General features: G+C 38.5%; 1 protein-coding gene across 1 annotated transcript in view; it reads left to right on the top strand.

Moving 5' to 3' along the window:
• Positions 1–24,434, top strand: part of DDX10 (DEAD (Asp-Glu-Ala-Asp) box polypeptide 10) — a gene marked incomplete at its 5' end in the record, with an annotated part of 160,176 nt that overhangs the window by 40,913 nt on the left and 94,829 nt on the right. The window contains one exon of the mRNA XM_010011938.1: positions 828–1,299. Coding sequence (XP_010010240.1) covers positions 828–1,299 — 472 coding nt within the window. The remainder of the gene's footprint in view (positions 1–827; positions 1,300–24,434) is intronic.

Genomic DNA, 24,434 nt, shown 5'->3' with positions numbered 1-24,434 from the left:
GGTTAAATATTCCTTTGTTAAGTGTACATACAAGCTCTGAATATTACAAAACCACTATCGCTTCTGTATTATGTGTTTTGAAATGTAGCTGTGGTCTCTGTGTGTTCCTTGCACAGTACCAGTGTGCCCCTACGTTTTTTATTCACCTAATGAGAAGACTCATAAACTCTAAAAGAGGCTTAAGTGTTACTTTTTTGAGTTTGGATTTGATGGTATCAGGTGTGATATGCCATGAAAGTAAAGCCTTGCTGTAGAGAGATGCAGGCAGGAGAGGTTTCCTGGGAGAAATGTCTTTCCCATAACTTTTTCTGCAGTCATTCATTTATCCATACTGTGTTTGCTCTTCTAATCTTTCAATCACCATGAGATGGTGGGGATAATGTTCTGGCTGCATTTCTAGCAGTGAAGGACATTGAGAGAGGTCAGTGCTATCTCAGTCCTTGACATGACATCTGTGTATCTTCAATACCAAATTACACTGGTGTTTCTTCCACGATATTTTACTGTGAATCTCAGATAATTTGTTCTTGTCTACAGCTTTTCAGGTTCTTCGTCTGCTTTCTTTTCTGGGAAGATTTGTAACTGTTCTTACAAGTTCTCAGTTATTCCATCTTCCTTCTTCCCCTAATGTTAGCTTGCATTTTTCAAGCTAGATTGTCCTGTTGTAGGCCAAATACTGCTTTGTAAAAATGTTGGTCAAAATGTATTGATACGAATTACCATAATTAAAATTGAATCACTTGAGTCATTGATGAGGGCCTCTAATTTAGTTAAATTTTGTGTATCTGCCTTTCAGATTAATTTATTTGCTTAATTCCATGCTTTAGATCACTTGGTCTTGCAATGGCACCTCGTGTGAGATTTCTTCAGAAAGTTCAGAAACAGCTATCTGCAAAGAAGGCAGCAGATGGGACAGATCACTTGAAGGAGGCAGAGCAAAATAAAAATTCCCCCTCCTCGATACATGGGGAAGAAGCAGAGAAATGGAGAACTAATTTCAGTGGAAAGGTGTCTCTTAACAAAACAAAGAAAAAGGAGAGAAGGAAAGAAGCTGAAGAATATTCTGCTTCCAGTGAAGGTGCTGAGGAGAGTGGTGAGTCTGAGGATGAATCAAAAGAGGTATCAGAGGAGGAGGAAGAAAAAGAACTTCCTGTACGAAGTAGGGTACCAAACCCAGACTCCGTGCAGTTCTTTGAAGATGATGATGATGACGATGATGATGATACTGAAGAACTCGATTTACTGACAGTGAAACAACGAGATGTTTTTGGTGTGGAAGCTAAAGATAATCCAGCACCGGTAAGTGCACTTTACAGTAAGGCTCATGCATCTTAATGATTTTTTTATTGGACATACTCCAAGTAAGGAAGAAGAGGAGAAAAGAGAAAATTCTACTTTAGCAAAATACTCACTTGAAGGCAGACGTGTTGTCCATATGTATCAAGAGGTCAGAATCACTCCCAAAAGATAAGTGGTGTGACTTAAGCTTTAAACATTTTATGTTATTAGCACAAAGTAATTTTGTTAGTGTAATGAATATTCTTTTAGTTGCTTTAATTTATGAATAACATGATTTCAGTACCTGTGAAATTTTGTCAGTTTTAATTCTTAATACTTGCTAATTTGCTTCTGCCTGTCTAGCTGCCATTTCCAGTCATGATTTTGATGCTGTACCGCAGCTCATGGCACCAGGAACCAAATTGCAATACATGATGAGGCACTTACTGATACAAACCATAACAAACAATATTTACAATAATGTAACCTTCAGACCATGACTTTTACTTTCAGCAGGACCTTTGCTGTTAGGAATTGAGCAAGTATCAGAGAGACAGAGTGCCTGCACTTTTCGTAAAGCATGGTTATGAAGCCTTATTAAAAGTATTCATGTAGATCTTTCATTTCCTTGGTGAGAGATGTTGTAATTCAGGATTTCTCTGTGCTTGGTGTTTTAACAACTGTTACTTTCATTTAGTCTTTATATACAGTGTTACAGTAAAGATGCTTTTTAAATTTTATTATTATTTCTATAAAGCATCTTTGGTACATGCGTATTGTGATTTTTTTGTGTATCCTTTGCTATCTAGCACCTGTATCTCTGTAGTAAAGAGATCTAAGTGAAATAACCATCTGGTTTAGCAAGATGTTTTCCTGAACTTAATGCATGTCAGGGGAGCCTCCTGTTAAGCAAAGTATTTATTTTTCCAACTGGTATTTTAAATCTTTCTTTTTCTGTGCTGTTATTTAACAGCACAGGGCACTTGTCATGGGCTTATGCTAATCAGCCCACTAGCTGCATTTATAAGCAGCATTTTTGCTTGTATATACTAGTTTTATCAGTTAGCTTTGTCAAAGGTGAGCAGTTGCACGGTGACATAACGACTGCCCGCACTCTCTCCTCTACTGTGAGGAGCCTGCTGCAGGTTGCCATCTTGTCTGAGAACTATGGGAAGAGGATGCTCCTGGAATGACCTTTCCGTTCCTGTTATTCTAAGCCTGAGCTGCCCGGCCATGGCACAATGACTGCTGGGCAGTAGCTTATACTTATTAATAATTTTTATATTAATCTATTAATAAATTTCAGTTTCATGTAGAGAAGAAATTGCTGTTTTAAAAGATTTCTGCCTTAGTTAAAGAATCATATTCTCACAGCTTTTATAGTGCTTCCACAACTTTCCATTCTGAAGTACACAGACAATTTCATGTTGCTTTTGTACGTTGGAAAGTGAATTGGGAAGTTTTGTTCAGAAAATGGTAAAAGGAGAAACTTTGACCTAAAAGAATATCAAAGAACAAATGAAATTTTATGAAGAGTACCAGTGATTTAGAAAGTAATTTGGAACCTCACTGGGTAACCTTTTAACAGTTTTTCAGCATTAAACATTTATAGGCTAGTTTACGCTCTGGCAAATCGAACATTATTTTCTGTGATTCTGCAGTAGGGGTTAGTGGTTTGTACTTGGTGTGCAAGTGTGGATGACCTCATGTCACGCGAAACCTCTTGTACATGGGAGGCAGAATAATGAAATATTCAGTTACTCTTCTAAGCAGCTGTGAACAAAAAGTCAAAAGTTTCAAGATCTGTATCATTATGAACATAAATATAATTTAACTGATCTCCTACAGAAATGCCTATGGTAGTGCAATATGTAATTTTTAGACAGTAGAAATGCAGAGCATACTATGCCTAACTGTGGGAACTACTCTTGGGGGTCTTGGTTGATGCATACAGCAGTGTGGTGTTTATTACCTTACGTTGCTGTGAAAATTGTTGATAAATCTTAGAATGCTTTAAATGAAAGGATTCTATTTTCAGTAGGAATAGGAGAATAAAGGTTTCTGTCACTAACCTTATATTGTCTTTTAATGTTTTGGTATACAAATACACATAATAGAATTTACACTGAAAGATTTAGGCATTGTGTATCTTTTACTTCATATGTATACCTGAGCACCACGTTTTGGGGATGTTAAAACCAAATTGGTAACTTGCAACACTTTCTATATTTTTTTTCCATTTGTTTATTTTCTGGATAAAAGTTTTGAAGTGATTGTTACTGCGTTAAGGTAGATCAGTTAATATCTAAAGATTTAGAAAGAACCTATTCCTTGGGGTGTTGAGAAGCACTGAGCAGTGTGAGTGCAGTTTTCCAGCTGCTGTGTCGTTCTAGGGAAGACTTGGAAACCAGTTTCACTGCAGTGTACAGGATCATTGCAGCATGATACAGGTATGAGGCAGTGCATTAACTGATAGTATCAAATGATGCAGATTGGCTGGGAGTATGAACATAGAATGCATACTCAGATCAGTTCGGAGGGTTTTGTTTGGTTAAATCTGTTTTGTGTGCTAAATAAGATAGGAGTCCTGTGGAAACGTTAATACGTAGTCATCTAATTGGGAGGTTATAAGTATGCCCACAAAGGTTAAATTCAGTTTGCATGTACGCTCTTAATGTGTGTGATTGATTTCACAGTTTCACTATTCTTACATTACGCTTCATGTCGACAGCAAAACAGCCCTGCTGCAATTGTTGAGCTTCAGGATGCTTTTGTAAATGGAAACACCTTGTTCAGTTTCAGTTTTTGAATAGTTGTTGTTAGAGGCACCATTGCATCCTCACCCATGTGTCTTCCCTAGCCTTTCCAGTGGAAGAAGGAGCAAGAGGAGGTATTAATCCGGCTCTGAGTATGCTGAATGGTGATGTAGTGCCCCGGCCTGTGGTTGCATGTGGGGTGGGCTCGTCCGTCTTTGTAACAAGGGAAGGGAATGGAATGAGGCAAAAGGAGCAGGCTTTATTTACACTGCAGTTGGAGCTGGAGGGGGTTTGTATGACTTTCTTGGAACGATTGGTTTTTGTTGAAAGTCCATGGTACCCAACCTAATGGGGGGAAGGTAAGTCACCGTGCTGAGTCAGATATATACAATGTTAATTCTTCTAATAGCACAACTTGCAGCTTCTTTCCACTCTCTCTGCTGCTTGTGGCCCTTGGCTGTGTGTGTACCTTGTCTCCATTGTTTTGTGACAACAGAAAGGAAGAAAAATCTGTTCTCTGCACTGCTGTATAAAAGAAGAAACCTTGAATAAGGTGAAAGACCTTGGCAGATATTACAATTTTGTTATGACCTTCTGAGCTTATTTTTTTAAGAGGTACTCACTAGCTGCCCTATTTATGAATTTTACTTAAACATGTCAGGATTTTTAACCGGTGATATAACTCATGGGACTTATTTAGAAGTAGAATGTTCTTGTGCATAATAAGAAGGTCAGCTATATGCATAGAGCCATTAGCAGATATGCAGTATTTAGCTATTGTGTTAACATTATGGAAATCATTCATTTAAAGTGCATTTAACAATATCAGCAGTATTGATGTTGCAAAGACTGTAAGTACTCCCTGGTTACAAACTTTGTTTTTAATGCTAATTTTATGAAATTGGTTGTTGCATTTGGAAATGCAAAGGTTGTACTTCTTAAACTTCAAGCATTATTTATTTTGAGAACAAAGACTAAGCCTATAGTAGTTTTTTCTTGGCTTTGTTTATACTTCAATTTTAGTCATCTTGTCAGACATATCACATACTATCAGCCTTGTCTTCTGCTATTGAATTTTCTGCTTTAGGGCAGAGAATATTAAACTACAGACTTCTGAAGACTGTTACGACTCCCTCTTTGCTCTTGTTTTATTGACCCCTAAAACTTTTCAAGGTGGGTGTTTACTGGCTGCTTGGAACACTGTAGTACGCATCAGCGTACAGAGGGCTGCTTTAAATAGTCCTTGCAGATTCCTTGAACTTAGTCTGGATTCCCATAGTTTGAATACTGTGGCTGTGGAGGGAAGTTGGTTTATATCTCATGATGTCTCAGCTAGCTGGCTTGCCTTCTAATTCAGTAATATTACATAAATGAAATTTTCTTACACTTCTCAGACACACGAACACTCTAAACTGACATATTATGACCTGGATATGTATGTGTTTATAAAAGTAGGAAAGAACAGACAAGGGTAAATCTCCCTAACTAGAGATGATGGTGTGACTATACCAAGAAGCAGAAAGTGATGGCTAGTTGAAATGTGGATTTTGCACAGAAAATGGATCAAGGGAACATCATTTAATATGCACCAAAGTGAGGACACAATTCTTTAGAATTTTCTTGTGTGATGTTGAGAGGAAAGCCTGTTACCCTCCCTAAAAATCAAAATTAAAAATCTGAAATCAGTTTTCAAAGTGTGATTCATCTTGCTTGCTTCTCTTACATTGGCTTTTCCTTCTGAATGGGATTTCTCTTCTGTTCCATGTTATGAGAGAGATTTTCACCAATCTTATGTTTATATACAGCTTTTTCTGTGTGAAGCATTTTCTCATTCCTCTCACCAGCTGTTACTAGCTCTTGTCTTTATGCTTTCATATTCATTAATTTTAAACAGGTGACTTTGTCTCCTTGATGCTTTTCAGGGCATGGCAAGACAGCAAATACCCAAAGGAAGAAGCAAGGGAGCAAGCTGGCTGACTCTAGTAGCGGCATTGTTTCCCTTAGGGATAGCTGCCTGTGCTCCTGCTATAGCAGTGTTGTGTCCAAGAGAAGAAAGCTGCTCTGGGCAGCCTGCTAGCTATAAAGAAAGCATAATTCTTTGGAGACATGTTGCAAAGCTAGCATTCTGGCAGAGAAAATGAAGAAGTTATTTATTTTTAAGTTAACTAAAAGTCAGTACTGTGATGCATTATATACCATAAATTCTCCTTTCTACAGAATGCAGGTGCCTTAGGTTCTCAGCCTAGTAACACTGTGCTTACGTCTTTCTGGTTGAATTACAGCAAGTAATGATTTATGTGAAGTACAAAGTATTTGCATACAAGTGAAGTAGGCCTACATTTGGATATTAGCCAAAGTGCTTCAAGAATCCAGTATTACGAAACAATATCTTTTGTCAGCCATGAATGGAAATGAAATCTGTTGGATGGAACCTCAAGCCTCTTTATGCATGGCAGCCAATGCAGAATGCGTTCCACAATGAGGATGGAAAATTTTAAAAGAATCACATTTCCTTTACATGCAATTTCCATAATTTATGTATAACCAAAATTTGTTTAAAAATGCCTATGATGTGCAGTTATGTGTTCTATCTGTTGCAGATTTGCAGGGTTGTCCATTCCCCTGGCTTTATTATTGTTAAATAGAACAGTCATGACTTAATTGCTAGATTAAATTGTGTAACAGAGGCTTTGCAGAGAGTTCTTTGTAAAAATCCATAATCCACATTAAACTTCAAATCTGTAGATCACTTACTGTTTTAATCTTTCTTCATTGCTGTTTCAAGTTAGCTGCTTTAGGATTGTTCTGTCTGCTCCACATCCATCTACAAGTTTCTCTCTAATGATGTCTATTTCAGTTAATTTTTTAGCAACTTACAAAAACTTCTGTGGTTTTATGAAAAATTCACTAATATCTAGGTTTCTTCCACCTTTAAGGCAACATTCCAGATATTTGTGCCGATCCCTGTGGTGTTTCTGAAAATCTGAAAATCTATAGGATTAAAAGTTTGAGTTACTGGTAAGCTGTATGTTTAAATTAAGTGGGTGCTGTGTATCTTTTAAAGTAGGTGTACAGTGTAAAATTGTCATCTTAAATATTTGTAATTGTGGTTAGAATCTGGATAGGAAGTATCATTTAGGAATTTTATTTTAATATCTGCCCTTATCACAGATCTTGGCTTTCTGTATCATAAGTTATGGAGTACATAATTCTGATATGCTGAGGTTTGCTTCTGTGGAAAGTTTTACATTTCAAGGGGATTTTGAACCGTTGTGAACCGTGGTATTTTTGATGCCCATAGTCCTTCTTGTGGACCTTTGTTTGTTTTGTAAATAAGAATCTGGTATAGAAAGACAGCTGATGTGTAGGGGACTTGCTTTGAATGTTTTTCTTACAGCTCTCTGGAAAGTACTTTCTCTTTTGAGCCAGGAAAGGTTTCCTCAGGTCTGATTGGAATTGTTCACGAGTCAGTGAGTTGCTTTGCTGGCTGGCTGCAATGGTCTGCTTGTCTTCACAAGTTAGTAGCCACTGTAGCAAACTCCTGATCTAAGCAGTGCCACCTTTTTATTTTAGTTGCTGAAGCTGTGGGTTAAAAAAGAATTCTTAATTCCATATACCATCTGAGGCAGCCTCACGAGTTGTCTTCGCTCTGCTGAACCTGCTCAAGTATCTCATTGTTTACTGTCCTAATCAGAAGAAGCTATTTTGCAAAGTGTTTCTTCACCTAAATTCAGTGAAGGTGTTTCTTCACCTAAATTCAGTGAAGTACTTTGAAATTCATGTTTAATGATGTTATTTTGGAACCTGTTTTTTTTTTTTTTTTTTTTTTAGTGATGTGATTTTCTGGGGGATTGATGGTTTGTGCAGTGCAGAGTGATGTGAGCAGGTTAGACTATTACTTACATGCTCAGGTTTCAGCATCTCATGCGAATTCAGGTTGCAATGAGGCGTGCTTTGTCTTGTCACTGAATAGACGGAGAGTGATGCATGGTCTTGTATCAAGAAATATTAGGGTACTGCATGATATAAAATGATTCGCTAAAGTATCATTTGTTAAATACTTCTGGTAGGTTACTCAAACCTGCAGTAACACCCTCAGTTTCAATTGTTCTTAATCACTGATTTATAGCCTTGTTTAATAAATGGCAGCAATTTCGTAGATGAGGGTGAGTGAGCCAAATACTGTGCATTAAAACTGCCTTGCTGTAATCAATATTCCCTGGATTTGTAAATTCTAAAATGCCACAGTTTCCTTTAAGATCATTAGTGCCTGAATACTTCCTGAGTGATGGTGTGGGAAGTATTTATGACAGTTGTGCATAAGTGATTTTCTAGAAGTCAAGTGCTAGAATTGTGAAATGCTACTAGAAATTATACAACACTAATTTTTAAAGGAAATGCTGTTTCCTGAAATAGTAATAAAGCAGACCAACTAACAAATGCATATCCAGTCTTCTGACTATGGTCAGCACAGTATGTAGTTAAAATTATGAGAATTGTTCTTTACTCTATATGTGAATGTCTTCTCTGACACAGACATCTGTTACTGTAAGCATTGCTTTAGCGAACTACTCATGTACATTTTAAACAGCATTTTGGGGCAGATTTCTGAATTTGTATCCAAGCTGTATAATTTTCAGCTGGAATAATTTGATAATTCTGGAAAAAAATGTTGTTTTTGATGATGGTTCATCAGCTATTAGCCAAAATGAGTCTCCCACGTAATCCATTACAGTATCACTAACATGTAGAATGCAATTCAATGACTATTTTAAAAAGGAAAAATGTGTGGGGCACACTGTTTCCAAATAGTGGCCTGCTGACTGACCAGGAGTAGGCCAGTGATCACAGAGGATCTGCTTGGTCACGTGGAGCTGATGCTCCTTGTTTCAATGAGATTTTGATTTGTCCCAGCAGTGGAGAGTTGTAGTGTTGGCAGGAAAAGCTGGGTGGGAGTCTCTTGCCTTCTGCAGTCTGGGCTCTCCGCTCTCCATCTTGGATAAAGAAACAGCTACTGCCTCTGGGGATAAAAATCTCTTAAAGGAGCTTTGCTTTGAATGAACGAAAGGAAATTAAAACAATTGAGGCTATAGCAGCTAGCTTTATTTCAGTTAAAGCTGAATGAAGTATAAATCTATTTGGGCCAGCCTGGTGGGGAAGTCTTAGAGGTCTTTCGATCCTTCATTACCTGTACCACACTGTGCCTGTGGAAGCTCTCTGCTTATTTCAGCGCAGGGTTGTTCCTCTCCTTTGCCTGAGCTGTGAGTGTGTTTTCTTCTGCAAGAAATCTTGAACTAGCTGATGCTTACTGGATGAGGATAGACGGCTTTGCCTGCTTCTCGTGGCCTCGTATGTTCTGTACAGAGCCCTGTGAAGCAATAGGGTTGTGCTTGAGAAGCGAGATGTCTGGCATACATGCCTAAAGAAAATGGCAGTGCATGAGTGAATCTCTCAGAAAAGCATGCAGATGGGAAGGAGTGTTGGTGTCCTTGGGAGGAGGAAGTTTATAGGCAACTGCGAGGAGCTGAATGGCGGTATAATTTCTCTCAAGTCTGTCCCCTTTGTGACCAAGACCACAAAGTGTTATTTAAAACTTTGTTTCATGGTATTTTTCTGTGGTCATATTGACTGTTTCCTGCAGACAGACACTGCAGGTAGCAGCTGGAGGAGAAAAATCAGCCTTGCTAGCACTGTGATTTTAAAATCAGTTTTACCTGCTAGCAGTGTGGAAGAGGAGTGTCTGAGGTACTTGTTCTATGCTGATCTTACTATGGGCATGCTGGGAGGGGAATATGGACCAGTATCTCTTTGAAATAATAGCTAGTACTGCAACTGTTCATTTTAACTGGAGCTGCTGAAAGTGCCTTCCTTGTTTCCATGCTCTCTCCATTGAGCAAAATTAGTACAAATTTTATTTAATTACGTTGACACTTCCTTATTTCTGAGTCAGAGTGCTAGAGTGCTCAAAACACCAGCTCTCTGGTGGCAGCTTTCCACCAGGTTCACAACAGGAGTGGGTCTTGCAGAGTGTAAAATGGCAGTATGTATTTCTCTCTCCGTAGGTCTCTTGCTGCCTTGGTGAAGAAATAATGCATAAACCTCATAATTTTGGGGAAATGCTGTTCTTGCAGTCATCCTTCTTCCTCCATGTATACAGTACTAGTCTGAGCTTTGCTGGTTTCAACTTCTGAGTGATGTTCTTGCATTTGGCTTCTTTATACCCGATAAATGCAGGGCAGGGTGTCTTTTGGGTGAGGTCAAAACCCCAGTGCCATTCATTAACTTTATAAATATTTTTTCAAACAAAGGACAATAGAAGAACAAGTTATTAATACTGAAATGCATATTAACAGCTTTGTTAAGCCTTTCCATCTGAAGCTTGTTTACATTAAGATACACTGAAAGACGGAATGTGCTTCAGCCATAGCTGTTCACAGACTTCTAATACAGTAGGCACATGTTCTGCTGGATTCTGTTATATTCCAGCCATGGGAAATCACTGCTTTGGGCTTGCTGAAATGGGTAATTCCTTAGCATGCTCATGTATTTTGGGAATTCCATGCTGACCTAGAACTGTGTCATCGGCCAAAGAATAAATCTCTGTGAACTGTTCCTGTGATGTCTAGCTGATGTGGGATTGAGCGTGGGAAGAGGGCAGCTTCTAAGGACTTCTGTGAAGGTTTACATGTCCTGGCTCACAGATGAGTGATGGGTCTTTACTGTGTTTTCTGATGTCCTCTTTCTGGAGGTTTTCACTTCAGGTTGAAATTTGAGACTCACTTGAATGGGATATGGGACTCACTTGAATTGGATATGAGAAGTATATTTGCAGAATGCAGTTAAAATTTTGAGTCTTTGCTCTCATAGCAGTTTGTGGAGCAATGTTAGGGTCTCATATAAAATACTGAGTGGTTTTATTTTTTATTTAACAGCTGTGGTTATAGTAATTTGTTACTTTCTCTAGTTTTCGTGCCAATAGCTTCCCCAACAATGTTATGTGAAAAGTATAAATAACTTCTTGTTTATGTATTCTTTTTATGGTGGTCAGAAAAAGCTGAAGATTTTTAAAAGTAAGTATGCCATCTGGAATATATTTATATGTATTCTACATGTCAGAATGACATGGTGACAGGAAAATAAAGACCAGTAGCAGAAATCAAGAGGTTCTATCAATGAGAGACTCTGGTAAGTCAGTGAGCATTGATGCAAACTGTATTTTGATTAGTGGACAAAAAAGAAATATTTGTCTTATTTCCAGCTTTAGGACAAATTTTGCATGGGAGTTTTCAGAACTTACAGCTCTTAGACCAGTTTAGAAACAGTGTTGGAAGGAGGCACATTGTAAAAGAAAGCTTTGTGAGTAGCTGTGACAGAAGCTATTTGGACTGATATCAAGAGGGGATTGAAGGGAGAATGGAGGATGAAGTGAGAGACCAGAGCTGAAAGGTGATAGTTTTGTACGGGGATGACAAGTGCATGAATCATCTTTCCAACCTGATCCTTGGGGAGCCCATAAGGTGCTGTCGGCAGATTCCTGTCTCTCTTCACATCGCATTTCATGAAAACTTGCACCACCTTTTTTGCGTTGATTTTTGAACGTGTTGGTGTGTTGCTCAATACCACAGTTTTGAATTATACTCAACTAGTATGTGATCAGTACGTGATCAACTAGTATACGATCTCTTTTCCTATAGCTCTTTAGTGCTACAGTAGTTGCGTTATATGGATGTAAAGGGAAGTGGAAGTGGTTATCTGGTCTGACTTCCCTGAATATTATAACCCTATTATTTTACCACTCCTATATTGAATGCAAAAATTGAATTTTGCTGAAGCATCCTGTCTGGATCTGGAGACATGGAGCGATTCAAAATCCACCACCACTAGTAACTTTTTCCAGTGTTTTAACTCATTTGTTCACGTTGCATTGAAGAGGTGGGTATGGAATTGAAGAATAAAGACAACAGGACATAATAAGAGGAGAGCAGACAAGAATAAAGACATTCCAGCATATATACCTTTGGCCTGCAAAAGAGACTTTATTTTAGCACACAGAAGAATGTGAGAAGAAAATGTGATACTGTTATGGAGGAGGTGAATGATAAGATATGATATAAATTGGAAATGCAATGTGCAAATGCAGATTAAGGCAGCATTTAGCTTAGGGATGCTTTGTTACAGAATGTTATCAAATGTGGCGAGTAATTTGGAAGGTATCCTATAGTTGCTTAGGTATGGAAAACATGGTGTGGGAGTTGAAGGTTGAGTATTTTGACTGACTGAACTTGAGACAAATTTCTGCTCCTTGCTGTTTCAAGTATTATAATTAGTTTAACAAAGCAAGCCTTAAAAGAAAGGGAAAAGTTTTATGAACCACTTTGGCAGGTAATTTTTCTCTCTTTGCTTTCAAGATCAGTGTTTGCTCTAAGCCAAGGAAATGTTGTTTTCGTTAGCCAGTTTTGTTCTTCTAACTCTGCTTGCACGATCCTTTCTTAATGTGACAAATTTAAAGCATAAATTACTTTGACTTCTCTCTATTTTCAATAAGTATTTTATTCTTTTTAGTACAGCTGAATTTTTCAGAGGGTCATTGAACCTAATCAATCTTGACATTTCTGTTACTGCTAATCTTCTTTTATGCTTAGAAAAATAACATCTTCATGTTTTATTTTACCTTTGGACACTTTATAGGCACTTATGAGCAATAATAGTCTTCTAAAACATTTAATGATGTAACGTAGAAAAGCTGCTAATGATTAAAACTAAGACAGCTATAATGGAGTATTTGCTGTAATGGAATATTTAGTGGGTAAATTCAGAAGAGTAACAAGTAAATAGTGGTATGAGAAATATTAAATTATCCTAGTGGAAAACATTGGAGAATTGAACTGTAATTTTAGGTTGGGTCTATCCAGTGTGAACATCTCAGTGAAACACAGATGTTGGCATCTTGTTTTCAATTTTTTCTTTAGTTATTGTAATAATAGTTGAAAGGAATTTCAAATGGTGCTGTTGTTACGTACTCACCTTAATGTAGCATAAGTGCTGTGGTCTCTGAAATAGGTAGAGCTGTCCTGGCATGCATGCTGTACTAGTGTTGGGATAGGTGGTAAATGATGTAGTTGACAACTGATCTCACTTGTTGTTTTTCTGTGGGTTTTCAGCTCGATCAATTTCTTGCCTGTGTGGCTGTGCAGGCATCTCTCATTTTCTTCACCTAGCGTCGTATTCTCTTGTGTTGGAACTTGACCATAATATCTACAATGCCAGGCAATTCCTCAGATGTTTTATTGAAGAAAGATATGAAGTAAATTGGATCAGATCTTACTTTACTTATGATTTTGTGCCTGTCATTTTACATTTACATTATGATTTTTGTGCATTAGGAGGGAATCTAGAAAAGGGCGCATTCTCTGCTGATGCAAGATCTTGGCTACCAAGTTGATAGAGCAATTGATGTATCAGTTAGATAAGAAAACCCCCTAAGAAGATACTATCCGCTGATAGTGAAGGAGAAAGGACTTAAGAGGCTCTTCAGGGTGGTCGAGTTTTGCTGGCTGAAGTAGGTGACAGACTGGAAATCAGTTTTTCCCAGTGGTTTGTCTCTGCTTGGATGAGGTTGTGGCTGTGTCCCAGTGGGAGGATGGGATTGGATGGGAGGTGGGAGCCCTGCTGTTCTGGCTGCAGGCTGCTGCTGTGAGAGGCTCCTGCAGACAGGGCTGGGGCTTCATCGAGCAAGTCACAGCTGCTTCCACAGGGCACAAAGTGGTAGTGCTGAAACTGGCACTCGGCCTCTGCCTGTAAAGGGGTTGAGCTACCCTGACAGTAGACGTCTGTGCTTCCTTGTGTCTCACCTCTGTCTGCTGCTGTAGGTTTTTTCAGGAACAGAGTGCTACCGCATTCCCCCTCTCCTGAAGGAGTGACTTTGCTGCAGGGTTCCTGGTGGTAACTCTGAAGATACTCACCCAATTAGATAAAGGGGAATTAATGGCAAAGAGTTTAACATCTAAACTGGAGGAATAGGTAGTTGTACTGTTGCTTCTAGCTCTCAAGTCAGAATGTAAGGAGGAAGCTAGGTCAAATCCACAAAAATTTGCAAAAGCAATTTTTATGCATATACAACTGTGTCTAAATAAAGCTTTTACAGCTAAAGAATTATTAGCTTTTCTCAGTTACTCATCTGAGAAGTGCAGTGCTTCTAAAGAACATATTCCCAAGTAGATGAGTTCTCATTTTTGCAGCAGGAAAGCTCAAATCTACATTAAAGTATTTTAATCAAAAACAGATTAAAAAAAATTCACATTGAAGTTCTAAAGATCTACATATTCAGCAGGTTAATGTTTATATTAAGCATTCTAACTTTAAAATCTGGATTAGTATTCTTTTCCTTGTACATGTTTCAAATAGTCTTTGGTGATATTTGTGTAGGGTTTTGAGAAGACTTGGGTGGTTGTGCTGAGGTGTAACCTAGAGCTCAATGCCTGGACAGAAGGATCATTGGAGATGGTGTATATCATAAAGAAACGGAGTGTGTCATGCCTAGAGAAAGTGGAGGAGAGTAATGTTCCAGTTTGAGGTGGTAAGGGGGAAGGCACATTATAAGTTTGGTCTTGTGGTTTAACCCCAGCCAGCAGCTCAGCACCACGTAGCCACTTGCTCATCCACCCCGCAGTGGGATGGGGGAGAGAATCAGAAGAGTAAAAGTGAGAAAACTCATGGGTTGAGATAAAGACAGTTTAACAGGTAAACCAAAAGCCACGCACACAAGGAAAGCAAAACCAGGAATTCATTCGCCACTTCCCATTGGGAGGCAGGTGTTCAGCCATCTCCAGGAAAGCAGGGCTGCATCATGTGTAACCTTACTTGGGAAGACAAACGCCATCACTCCAAACGTGTCCCCCCCATCCTTCTTCTCCCCCAGCTTTATATGCTGAACGTGATGCCATATGGTCTGGAATATCCCTTGGGTCAGTTGGGATCAGCTGTCCCAGCTGTGTCCCCTCCCAGCTCCTTATGCACTCCGAGCCTATTCACTGGTGGGGTGATGTGACGAACAGAAAAGGCCTTGACTCTGTGTAAGCACTGCTCAACAGTAACTAAACCATCCCTGTGTTATCAGCACTGTTCTCAGCACAAATCCAAAACACAGCCTCATAGTAGCTACTGTGAAGAAAATTACTCCACCCCAAACCAGCATACTAGGCCAACCATGTTGCCACAAAATCAGGGAAGTATGAGTATTTAATTTCCAAATGTCACATCTGCTAAATTTGTTCCAAGAGCAAACCCCGATTTTCATACTCTTCATTCTTTTGGGCGCTTTTGATCAAATCCTTTAGAATTTTATCCTCCTTCAAATGTGGTGGGCATTTGTGATTCACAGGAAGAAGTACCATATGTTGCTGGAAGCTGTGACTGTATTTGCAGAGGCGCAAAGCTCTCCAAGCTCTAAAGTATCTTTTCAGATGTGAGTGACCAGGTTTTACTTTGAGAATGTTTAATGAGGACCCTCAGCATAATAAGAAACCAGTTGTTTAGCTCGGGGTGACATGAAATTTTTCGCAAGTATAGCTGTGTGTTTGAGTGACATTATCGTAGGGTGACTCAAGTTCTTCACTCATGAGAGATTACACAGTGGTTAAGGAAATTTAAGGTGGTGGGAGAAACCCAGGTTATTATTTTTAACTGTGAACCTGTAACCAGTTTGTTTTCCTGTATTTGGTTTGCTTGCTCTGAGAAAATGCTATGAGCTCATTTCCTGGGCTATGTAGAAATTGTCTTTTTTCTTGTTACATATAGGTTGCTTAAAATTCGTTTTGCAGTTCTTTGTACGTTAATGTCCTGTTTTTGTGAATTGGTGTCTGTTGCTTGCACTTGCAGAGTGATGGAAAACTATTGAAGGTCAAAGCTTATGTCTCATGGTAACCTGTAATACGAGTATGAGCAGTACATTTGGCCTTTTTAAACTTATCTTTTCCTCTTTTATTTATTCTTTTTGTGTTTCTTAACAAAGAAAAGCTCTGGCTTTTATCTTTGGAGTGCTCTAAATGTGGGACTTCCTGTCCTGCCCAGATCAATGAATTTTAACTGAGATTCCCTGTCTTGAGACAGACTTTTGCCATTCTCTTACCTTCAGCCGAGGGGCTGAAATCTATTAAGGAGAGCAGTTTAGGGCAATCTATCATCTGCCTTTTTCAAACTGTCCTTCCTGAGATCCTGCTGGACTGTATAGCTACTGCACTCGCCATGTACACAGCCTAGAAGAACTTGGTACAAAATAGAAATTCAATGATTGTGCTGTAAGAACTGGGGCATCTGAATGTCAAACTGATGAAATTGCATTCTTCTACTTTAATAGGATTGCAAGGATAATATAGTTTAAATTTCTAGTTGTCATAAGGATAAGGTCAGCAAGTAGATTAGAAATGAATTGGAATTGACCCTGTTTTCTTTTCACTTGAGTTAATTTACTGACTCAGTAGCTACCAGGGCTCAGGATTCAGTTCATGGCTAAACTGTGTGACAGGTTGGGGTTGTCTTAAGCTTCAAAATAAAAAAGCATATATAACGTATAAAATACTTAACCCGTATGTTTTATATATAGAATGTGTATATGTATATAATGTATAAAGATTATTATATAAAATATTAATGTACATGTATTTCATATATATGAAATTCGTGTATATGTGTGTGTGTGTATACATATATATGAAAAATATGCTGCCCAAATATTCCTGCTTCCAGTGCCTTTCCTAAGAAACCTTATTGTTGAGTCCCTGAACTCTCAGCATGTTTTATGTGGGGTTAATTTTGCTAATGTAAGTAGCAAAAGTCTGATGATTACATTTTAATTTCTGTGGTATTTCTTAGCCTCAGATAGGAGTGCCAGCTCTTAACAGGAATTCTTCCATGTTTTGTTTTCTGATCATCTGGAAGATGCCCTGTTTTAGAAAGCAATTAGCAAAGGTTGCAGAGAAGCAGGGTATACCCCCCTCTCAGGCAGTTTTGGTATTAAAGATATTTTACATGATCATTTTAGGATAGACTTATTTTTGTGCAGAAATTGTGCCTCACTTCATGTTCCCTTCTCTCTTACTTCCCCTATGTTGTTTTTCTTTTGGTAGTGCTGACTATCACAAATGCAGGAGCTAGCTGACTCAAGAGGGAAAATTCCTCACCAATCAGTTCTCTTTGTGCAGAAAGATAAATCTGCTGACTTTTATGGCTTTGTTTTTAGTCTGAAATGTTGGTCATCATATTTTCAGGAAAGAAAATGAATTAATACCATCTTGAGCTCATTTTTGTGTGTAATGAAGGCTGGTTATGAAGATTGGCAGTTATGGGGTAATGGTTGGACTTGATGATCTTAAAGGTATTTTCCAATCTAACTGATTCTATTATTTCCTGTTCTTTCCAGGGAATGGTGGTAGGAGTTCATAAGCCACTTTTCAGAAATAATTGTAGAGTAGGTGTAGATTAAGATGCTGGAGGTTAGGGTTTATGTTGTGGGTGTGTGTGGTTATGTGGAGCTAGACTTGAGAAAAAACAAGTTATCCCTTCTGGGTTATTCAGCCTACATGATTTCCTTCAGTGTATGTAGTTGTGGTTAGTAGCTTGAACTTTGGTGGTTGCTGCCTCTGTGCCAGGAGCTGCAAGTGTTGCTTAGCTTTAGCTCTGATTACTTACAGGGAGGGAAGGACTTTTTGTTTTGTTTTGTTCTAGGCAAATTTCAGAGAAGATGTTGCTCAACCAAAAGTCATATACAATAAAAATATAAGTATATGAGGAATGGTAGATTTTAGGAGAGGCGGCAGCAACATGCTGATATGTAAACAGAACTGGGAGTTTACCGGTGGCAGTTAGATTTTTTTGAGTTCTTCTGGGACATGAGTTAATTAAAATACAGGAATTGTTAATACTTCACCTTCTGATTGTATTCCTTATTTTGCATTGGATGTGCTAATGGCAGTTAACCAGAGAAACCTACTGCTTTATCAGAAAGCTGCTGCAGCTGTCAGACAGTATTTTGTGAATGTTTGTCACTTCTAATGTTGGGTTAGCAAACCCCCAAATTGTTAATGAATTAATGATTTTGAAGGTCTGAACAGGCTGTGGCTCGTATTGGAAAGCTTTGGTGGTTGGCTGCATACACAACAGGCAACACTTCTAAATCCTAGACTTACTGGGTTTTTCTAATATACGTACCAGGTACAGACTCAGACTGGTCCTGGAAAGAGTTGTAGCGCATGGTAAAGGTGACTTGGTACACTGTTGCTTGTGACTTTTCTTGGCAAAGTCATTACTGAACATAATCTTCGGCATGAAACCCTGAATAACTTCAGAGCTGTGACAGAAGTTACCTGAGATGCACAGAATGAGGAGCTGGAGTTTAAAATGTAAATAGATTATTTACTTTGACAGTAGCTATATGTATGCAAATCTTTGGAATCCCTCTCTTCCCTACATAAATGCAAAACCTGACCACTTCATGGGAATTGCCATTTTATGGGAAGTTTTGTGAAAACGTTGTGTTCTGTTGTTGACTGTGAATCAGCTCCTGTGACACAGACTGCAGTACTGCAACTTACTTGGCAAAAGAAAATAGTATCTTGACCTTGGTAACTGGAATATTCATAAATTGAGAAATGAATCTGACCCTTTTTATATATATACTTAAATGCTGAGGCTGACAGAAGGCTGCATGTACATTCACTTTTGCTAGCATTTCCAGTACACAAGCATTTCCTGTCTGCCTCAACAGTGTCAAAACCCCAAGACGCACAGCTGAGGTCTCTAGACATTCTCAGAAAGTGTTTATTATTCTTGCATGAACTTGTGTCTTGACCTTGTTCGGCTCATGCCCCGTGCTTTTAAAATAGAGTTGATACTTACGAATGAAACAGGAAAGTTTAAAACTAAAATTTGTATATAAAATCATGGAATGGTTTGGGTTGGAAGGGACTTTAAAGATCATGTGGTTCCAACCCCCCTGCCATGGGCAGGGGCACCTTTCACTAGACCAGGTTGCTCAAAGCCCCATCCAGCCTCGTTTTGAACACTGCCAGGGATGGAGTGGAACCAAGTGGGTGATAATTCTCATCTCAAAAGTGCTTCTCAATGTCTGTGGCAGCATCCAGTTTGCAGTAGCTATTGGTGCATTTCCTTGCGATCACTTGAGTGTGAAGATGTACTTCAAATAACCGAAAGGTTTAAAAGCTCTTTGCTTGTGCAGGTTTTTATCAAATAATTGGATTTGTAATTTTGTAGTTTACTGAGGATCCATCAGTATACTAGTCTAAGTCCCAAGAGATGCTTTTATTGTTCCTTGACAATCTAAGTGCCTCACTCAACCACCCTAATGAGCGGGCTGAGCATGCGATTGTGGAAGGGAGCTGTTACTGACAACATCTTCCCTTTAGATTTGGTTAGGGCAGTAAATAAAAGGTACATAATTTGCATAAGCCTATTACGTGATATTCTCAAGGGGAATAACAATAGTTTCCAAGGCTGTTTTCAGTGCTGACAGCTGATCCATTTACAAATTAGATATTGAAAAGGGTTCCAGTGGAAGGATAAGGTGGATTGGCTTGTGGCTGTTACACAGCAGTGTCAGGAAAACGCAGAATGTGTCAGTCCTCCTGTGAGCATTGAGTGCCCGGTCTCATAAATTGTTGAGTGAATGGAAAAACAAGGTATGCCAGTACTGTTGTCTGAAGAGCAAGGTGTTTTCAAGGATTTAAATACAGGTATAAAGAGCTTAGTGAGCACAGTATAAATTACATGTGGATATCTATTTTAATCTGAGCATATACAGATGTTTGGCTTTGTGTAAAATAAACCAAAATGCATCACAATGAAATCTGACATGTTATTTGCACGGGCTTTTTTAAATCTGTTTCACAACAAACATTTATTTGAACGACTCAGATTTGTGTGTAGGAAAAAAGCTTTTGTGCTTTATGGTGTTTCTTGGAGTGGCACATTGAAAAAGTTCAATGTATCATCCTCTTGACATAGAAAGCTTCTGTAGAGTAACTTGACTTGGCAAAAGTCTGAAAAGGCAAAAGTGAACTGTGCTTTTAAGTCTTTGTGTCTTAGTTTCCAGTTTTTCACTTAGTTGTCCTGTATAGAAGGCCTCTCATTGTGTTACCTTACCGTTCAAGAGGGTGACACAATGGTAAGGTTTGCCAAAGTCTGTGTGACTGTCTCTCCCAAAGATAAAAATGATTTTTTGAGAAGCACAGTTATGAAATATCTAAATCCTCCCTCTTTATTCAGAGATGGAAAATGAGTTTAGTCTGGATTGTTGGGATGCTAATACTTGCTCGAAATAGAGCTTTAACATTTGTCTTGGACATCTCAGGAGCAAAGTTTGGGTTCTGTTGTCTTCCAGCACAATGTATAAAAGGGTTTTTGGTTCAAGTAGTTTTTAAAAATGTTGACTGATGTAGAAAAATGAACTTTACAGACAAAAAGAGAAAAGATTGGGACTGCTTTAAACCCCTTCATTATTCTAAAAAAATATTTGTCATAGCTTCAAAAGCAGATTTTAATTTGCAGAATAGCCAAAGTGTTACTCAAAGTCAACATTGGATTGTGTTCCTAGGGTTTGAAATTATGGTTTCATTAATACTGTATAATTAAAACGACAAATGGAAAGTTAGGACGTGGCATTTGGGAGTAATTTTATTGGTATATTCCATGATATAGTTTGTATGCTTATCCAGCCTGCAAGTGTGCATAACTTCTTAGACTCTTGGCCATTTGTTGAAACTTAAATTAATGAAAGCCTTTTCAGAAGATACTACAGAATAGTTGGTAGTAGTTATTGACTTTGTGAAAATGATATAAACTATAATTATCTTCGGTCTCTTCACACATTGTGAAATATTTGCATACGTGTCACAAATGTTTTCACAAATATAATTTATATTTGTTGAATGCTTTCTGATTTGAAAATGTGGTGCATTTTATGCCCAGAATTAACATGTCACTTTATTGTTGTAGCAGTTTTCAGATCTGTGCCAGTAAAATAAGCAGTTTTGATTAACTGTTGCAATGAAGTCAGTAGGATTGTGGTTTGTCAGGCAACACTGCCTTGGTTTCAGCATGGAAGTGCTTGCAGCAGGAGAAGCTTTGCCTGCGTAGCTAAGATTTGCCTGCTGCTGTGTGTCTTAAATGGCAGGATCCTTAGGATAAAGGCTGGCATTCTTTTAAGCACTTGCTTGATGTCCATGGGCATTCTCAGAGCTGCACAGTATCAAGATAAAATATTTTTAAAACTAATTATTTAGAGGATAATTAATTTGGATAACAATCAGTCACTGGAACAGCCACCACAGGGACGTGGTGGAGCCCCCACTGCTGGAAGTTTTCAAGACATGGCTGGACAGGGTGGTAGATAATCTCATTTTGGCTCCCTTTCCCATGAAAGGCTGGACCAGATGATCTTTTAAGGTCCTTCTGTGATTATGTGGCAGATTGGTAATACACCTGCTGAACAGGCATGTAAACTGAGGAGTATCAGGAGCATCCCAAAGTATAGTCAACATCAGCTGTTCAGCACGGTGACCTGAACTTCCAGCACTGCTGGATGCCTCAGACATTCAGAAATCAGCTCCTCAACATGCCTTCTCTGCGATGGCACGTTGGGGTGAAGTAATACACTTTGATAAGCCAAAAACGTTATGGCTGTACTCTGCAAAAATTCCAGAGCTGATGGTTGAACAGCTTTATACATTATAATGTGGCGTGAACATGGCAAGCAGCAAAGTGGGCCTTTTACTGCTGATTTCAGAAGAGTTCTGGGATGGGTTCTAGCATTACTGTGTTGCCCTCTTTTTCTTAACTTGGTGTCTAGTTTCAGATGGAAATTGAAACTGGTGCAGACAACTGTGCATACTGGTTTAGATGCAGGTGCAACTACAGAACCTGAGAGTATAGATTTAAAAGTTAAAGACTAGTGTTTTGCATTTTAAGATTGTAATTTTTCCCAGATAGCTTGATACTGTGCTGCCTTCAGATTTTGGGGGGTAGTGTGTCTGTGGAATTACTGGAACTGTCCCTAAAATAGAGTAGGAAATACTGTATTCATTTATTGGTTTTCATTATGAAAACACCAACAGAACTTTCTTCTGCTTTTTCAGTGATGTTAAGGAATGACAGGAATAGTTACATCTCAAAACTGTTTTGAAGTTGGTTAAGTAAAAAATCTTTAAGGTAACTTACACCACTTTTAAAAGAAGAGTCTTCATCCCTGTATGTATTTTATTCTTGAATATATTTGTTTGAATTACATGGATGCAAAGGAGTTTTTCTTACTTGCTTTGGATTTCTTGAGATTGTATGGATTGCATGTACAATTTGCTTGTCATGTATGACCCTTGCTAGTGTCATACGTGCCTCTGTAGAATGGTGATTGGGAAAACCTGAACTGCTCATCATCAAATCTGTGACTGACTCACTTGAAGGAATGATTTGTCATTAAAATATGGGACTGAAGACATTTTCCATTCTACCTGTGGCTAATCTTCCCTTTTTTGGTCTTAAACAGCATAACTTACTCTGCCTAACTTTATTCTGTATAACAATTAGAACAAAATGCTTGCCTAGGTGAGTGTTGATTTCCCGATCTGTGGTGTGCTAATTCAGTAGAATACTCTGACTTCCTGTTCCTGTGTTGAGTCAGTGAACTAAGAACCAAGTCAACAGCCTTATACTGTGCTTTGAAGGAAAATTTTGTTTTGTAAGTGTTGCTGTACTTGTTTTCAAGTGGTACTTTAGTGTTTTAGGGGGACACTTAGAGCTACAACATAGAATCACACAAGTTTGATCATACTTTCAGAGCACCCAGTGCAATGTCTATTCATCTAAATGATGCCTTTATTTTCATAGTATTTAAATGATAGAGCCAGAGTGGGTTCTTAGAGAAATCCCCCAACCCCTAAGTTCATTGCAGACCAAGAACTGCTGTGTTAAAATGCTATTCTGGTTCTTATACTTTCTCCCCTCCCCAGTAATGAACCTTGAGATATGAATAAGACAGTAAATTCAAATTGCCTTTAGCTGTATATATTTAAGAAGTAGCAGAATAACCTTCTTGCTAAATTGAATATTAATTTGCATCCCCTTTCCCAGTGTCATTGTAAGCAAGTTGCTGCCCAAGTATATAATAAATATTTAATTTGGGTCCTTTTCCACTCATAAATATTGATAATTTAGTGGATATTAAATGAAATAGTTGCAAGTTTAACTGTACAAAACTAAAGTGAAAACTAGGTGGAATGCTTTCTTAATTTGATGAGAATGTGATAACTTAATGAAAGTTGTTTTAAATAGGAGTTGTTTAAGAAGATTAACTTAAAGAAGAACTGTGAACCTTCTGGTATACCTTCTTAGTTTTCCCTCTTCAGCCTGGAGCTTTTAATGTATTTAAAAGAAAAATAGGTTCTTTATCTTCTTATTGCTCTTTATTTTTGTCAAGGAAATTATTTGTACATATATAAACATATATATGTTAAAGGCTAAGGGATCTTCTTGTTGGGTAAGACCCGATGCACAGCTTAAGTCTTTTACTCGGATTGCAGATAGGCTGCATACTTTATAGTTTCCTTTCTTAGGAACAACAGCAGAAAACCTGCCATTCTTCTGAATCTTTACACCAATCACTGTCCTCTCAGCTGAAAAAGAGGAGCGAACATTGGCTTCAATATTGAAGTGTCACATCTTGCATGTGGGATGGGACTGGCTGATTTCCACCTCCTATTTCCCTGCAGCTAAAGCTTGCGTGCCTTCTGCAGGGGTGCACTTTGTAGGTCACCTTATCACTGTGTGCAAAACATGTCTCTTGGGATGGTGGGGGACAGGGAAGAGACCGAGCATGGCGTCACCCCACAGCTCTGTGGAAGCTGGTTGGGTCAGCCCCTTAGCGAGTGCTCTGGCCTGTTGTGTGTCACTTGTGCAAGAAGCATGAATTGTTGCTTATTTTGTTGGCTTCGTTCTCCAGTAAAGAAGTCTGCTGCAAGATCTGAACTGGTGCCTTCTGTTTTAAATAGTGCCAAGCCTTTCCACTCATAGGGACACCTCTTTGAATCTCTGCAAGGTTATAAAGTTCATAAACTTTAACAGAAGCATGTTTAATATATAGGATAGTGGGTTATTGTACAAGTAGATTCTAGAGGCCAGTAGTTACCTACCTGTTCCCCATTACAGGATGCTCATGTATAATCAGGTTAAGCTTTAAAAAACTTAATTTGAATTATTTTTTATGATAAACTATTATGTTGTGTTATGTAGACAAAGTATAAATGGCAGTGTGCGCTTGCAGCCCAGAAAGCCAACCGTATCCTGGGCTGTATCAAAAGAAGCATGACCAGCAGGTCAACGGAGGTGATCCTGCAC

The sequence above is a fragment of the Nestor notabilis genome, unplaced genomic scaffold (assembly GCF_000696875.1).
Source record: "Nestor notabilis isolate BGI_N333 unplaced genomic scaffold, ASM69687v1 scaffold903, whole genome shotgun sequence".
Taxonomy (NCBI): Eukaryota; Metazoa; Chordata; class Aves; order Psittaciformes; family Psittacidae; genus Nestor; species Nestor notabilis.
This window is presented reverse-complemented; position numbering and strand designations above follow the sequence as displayed.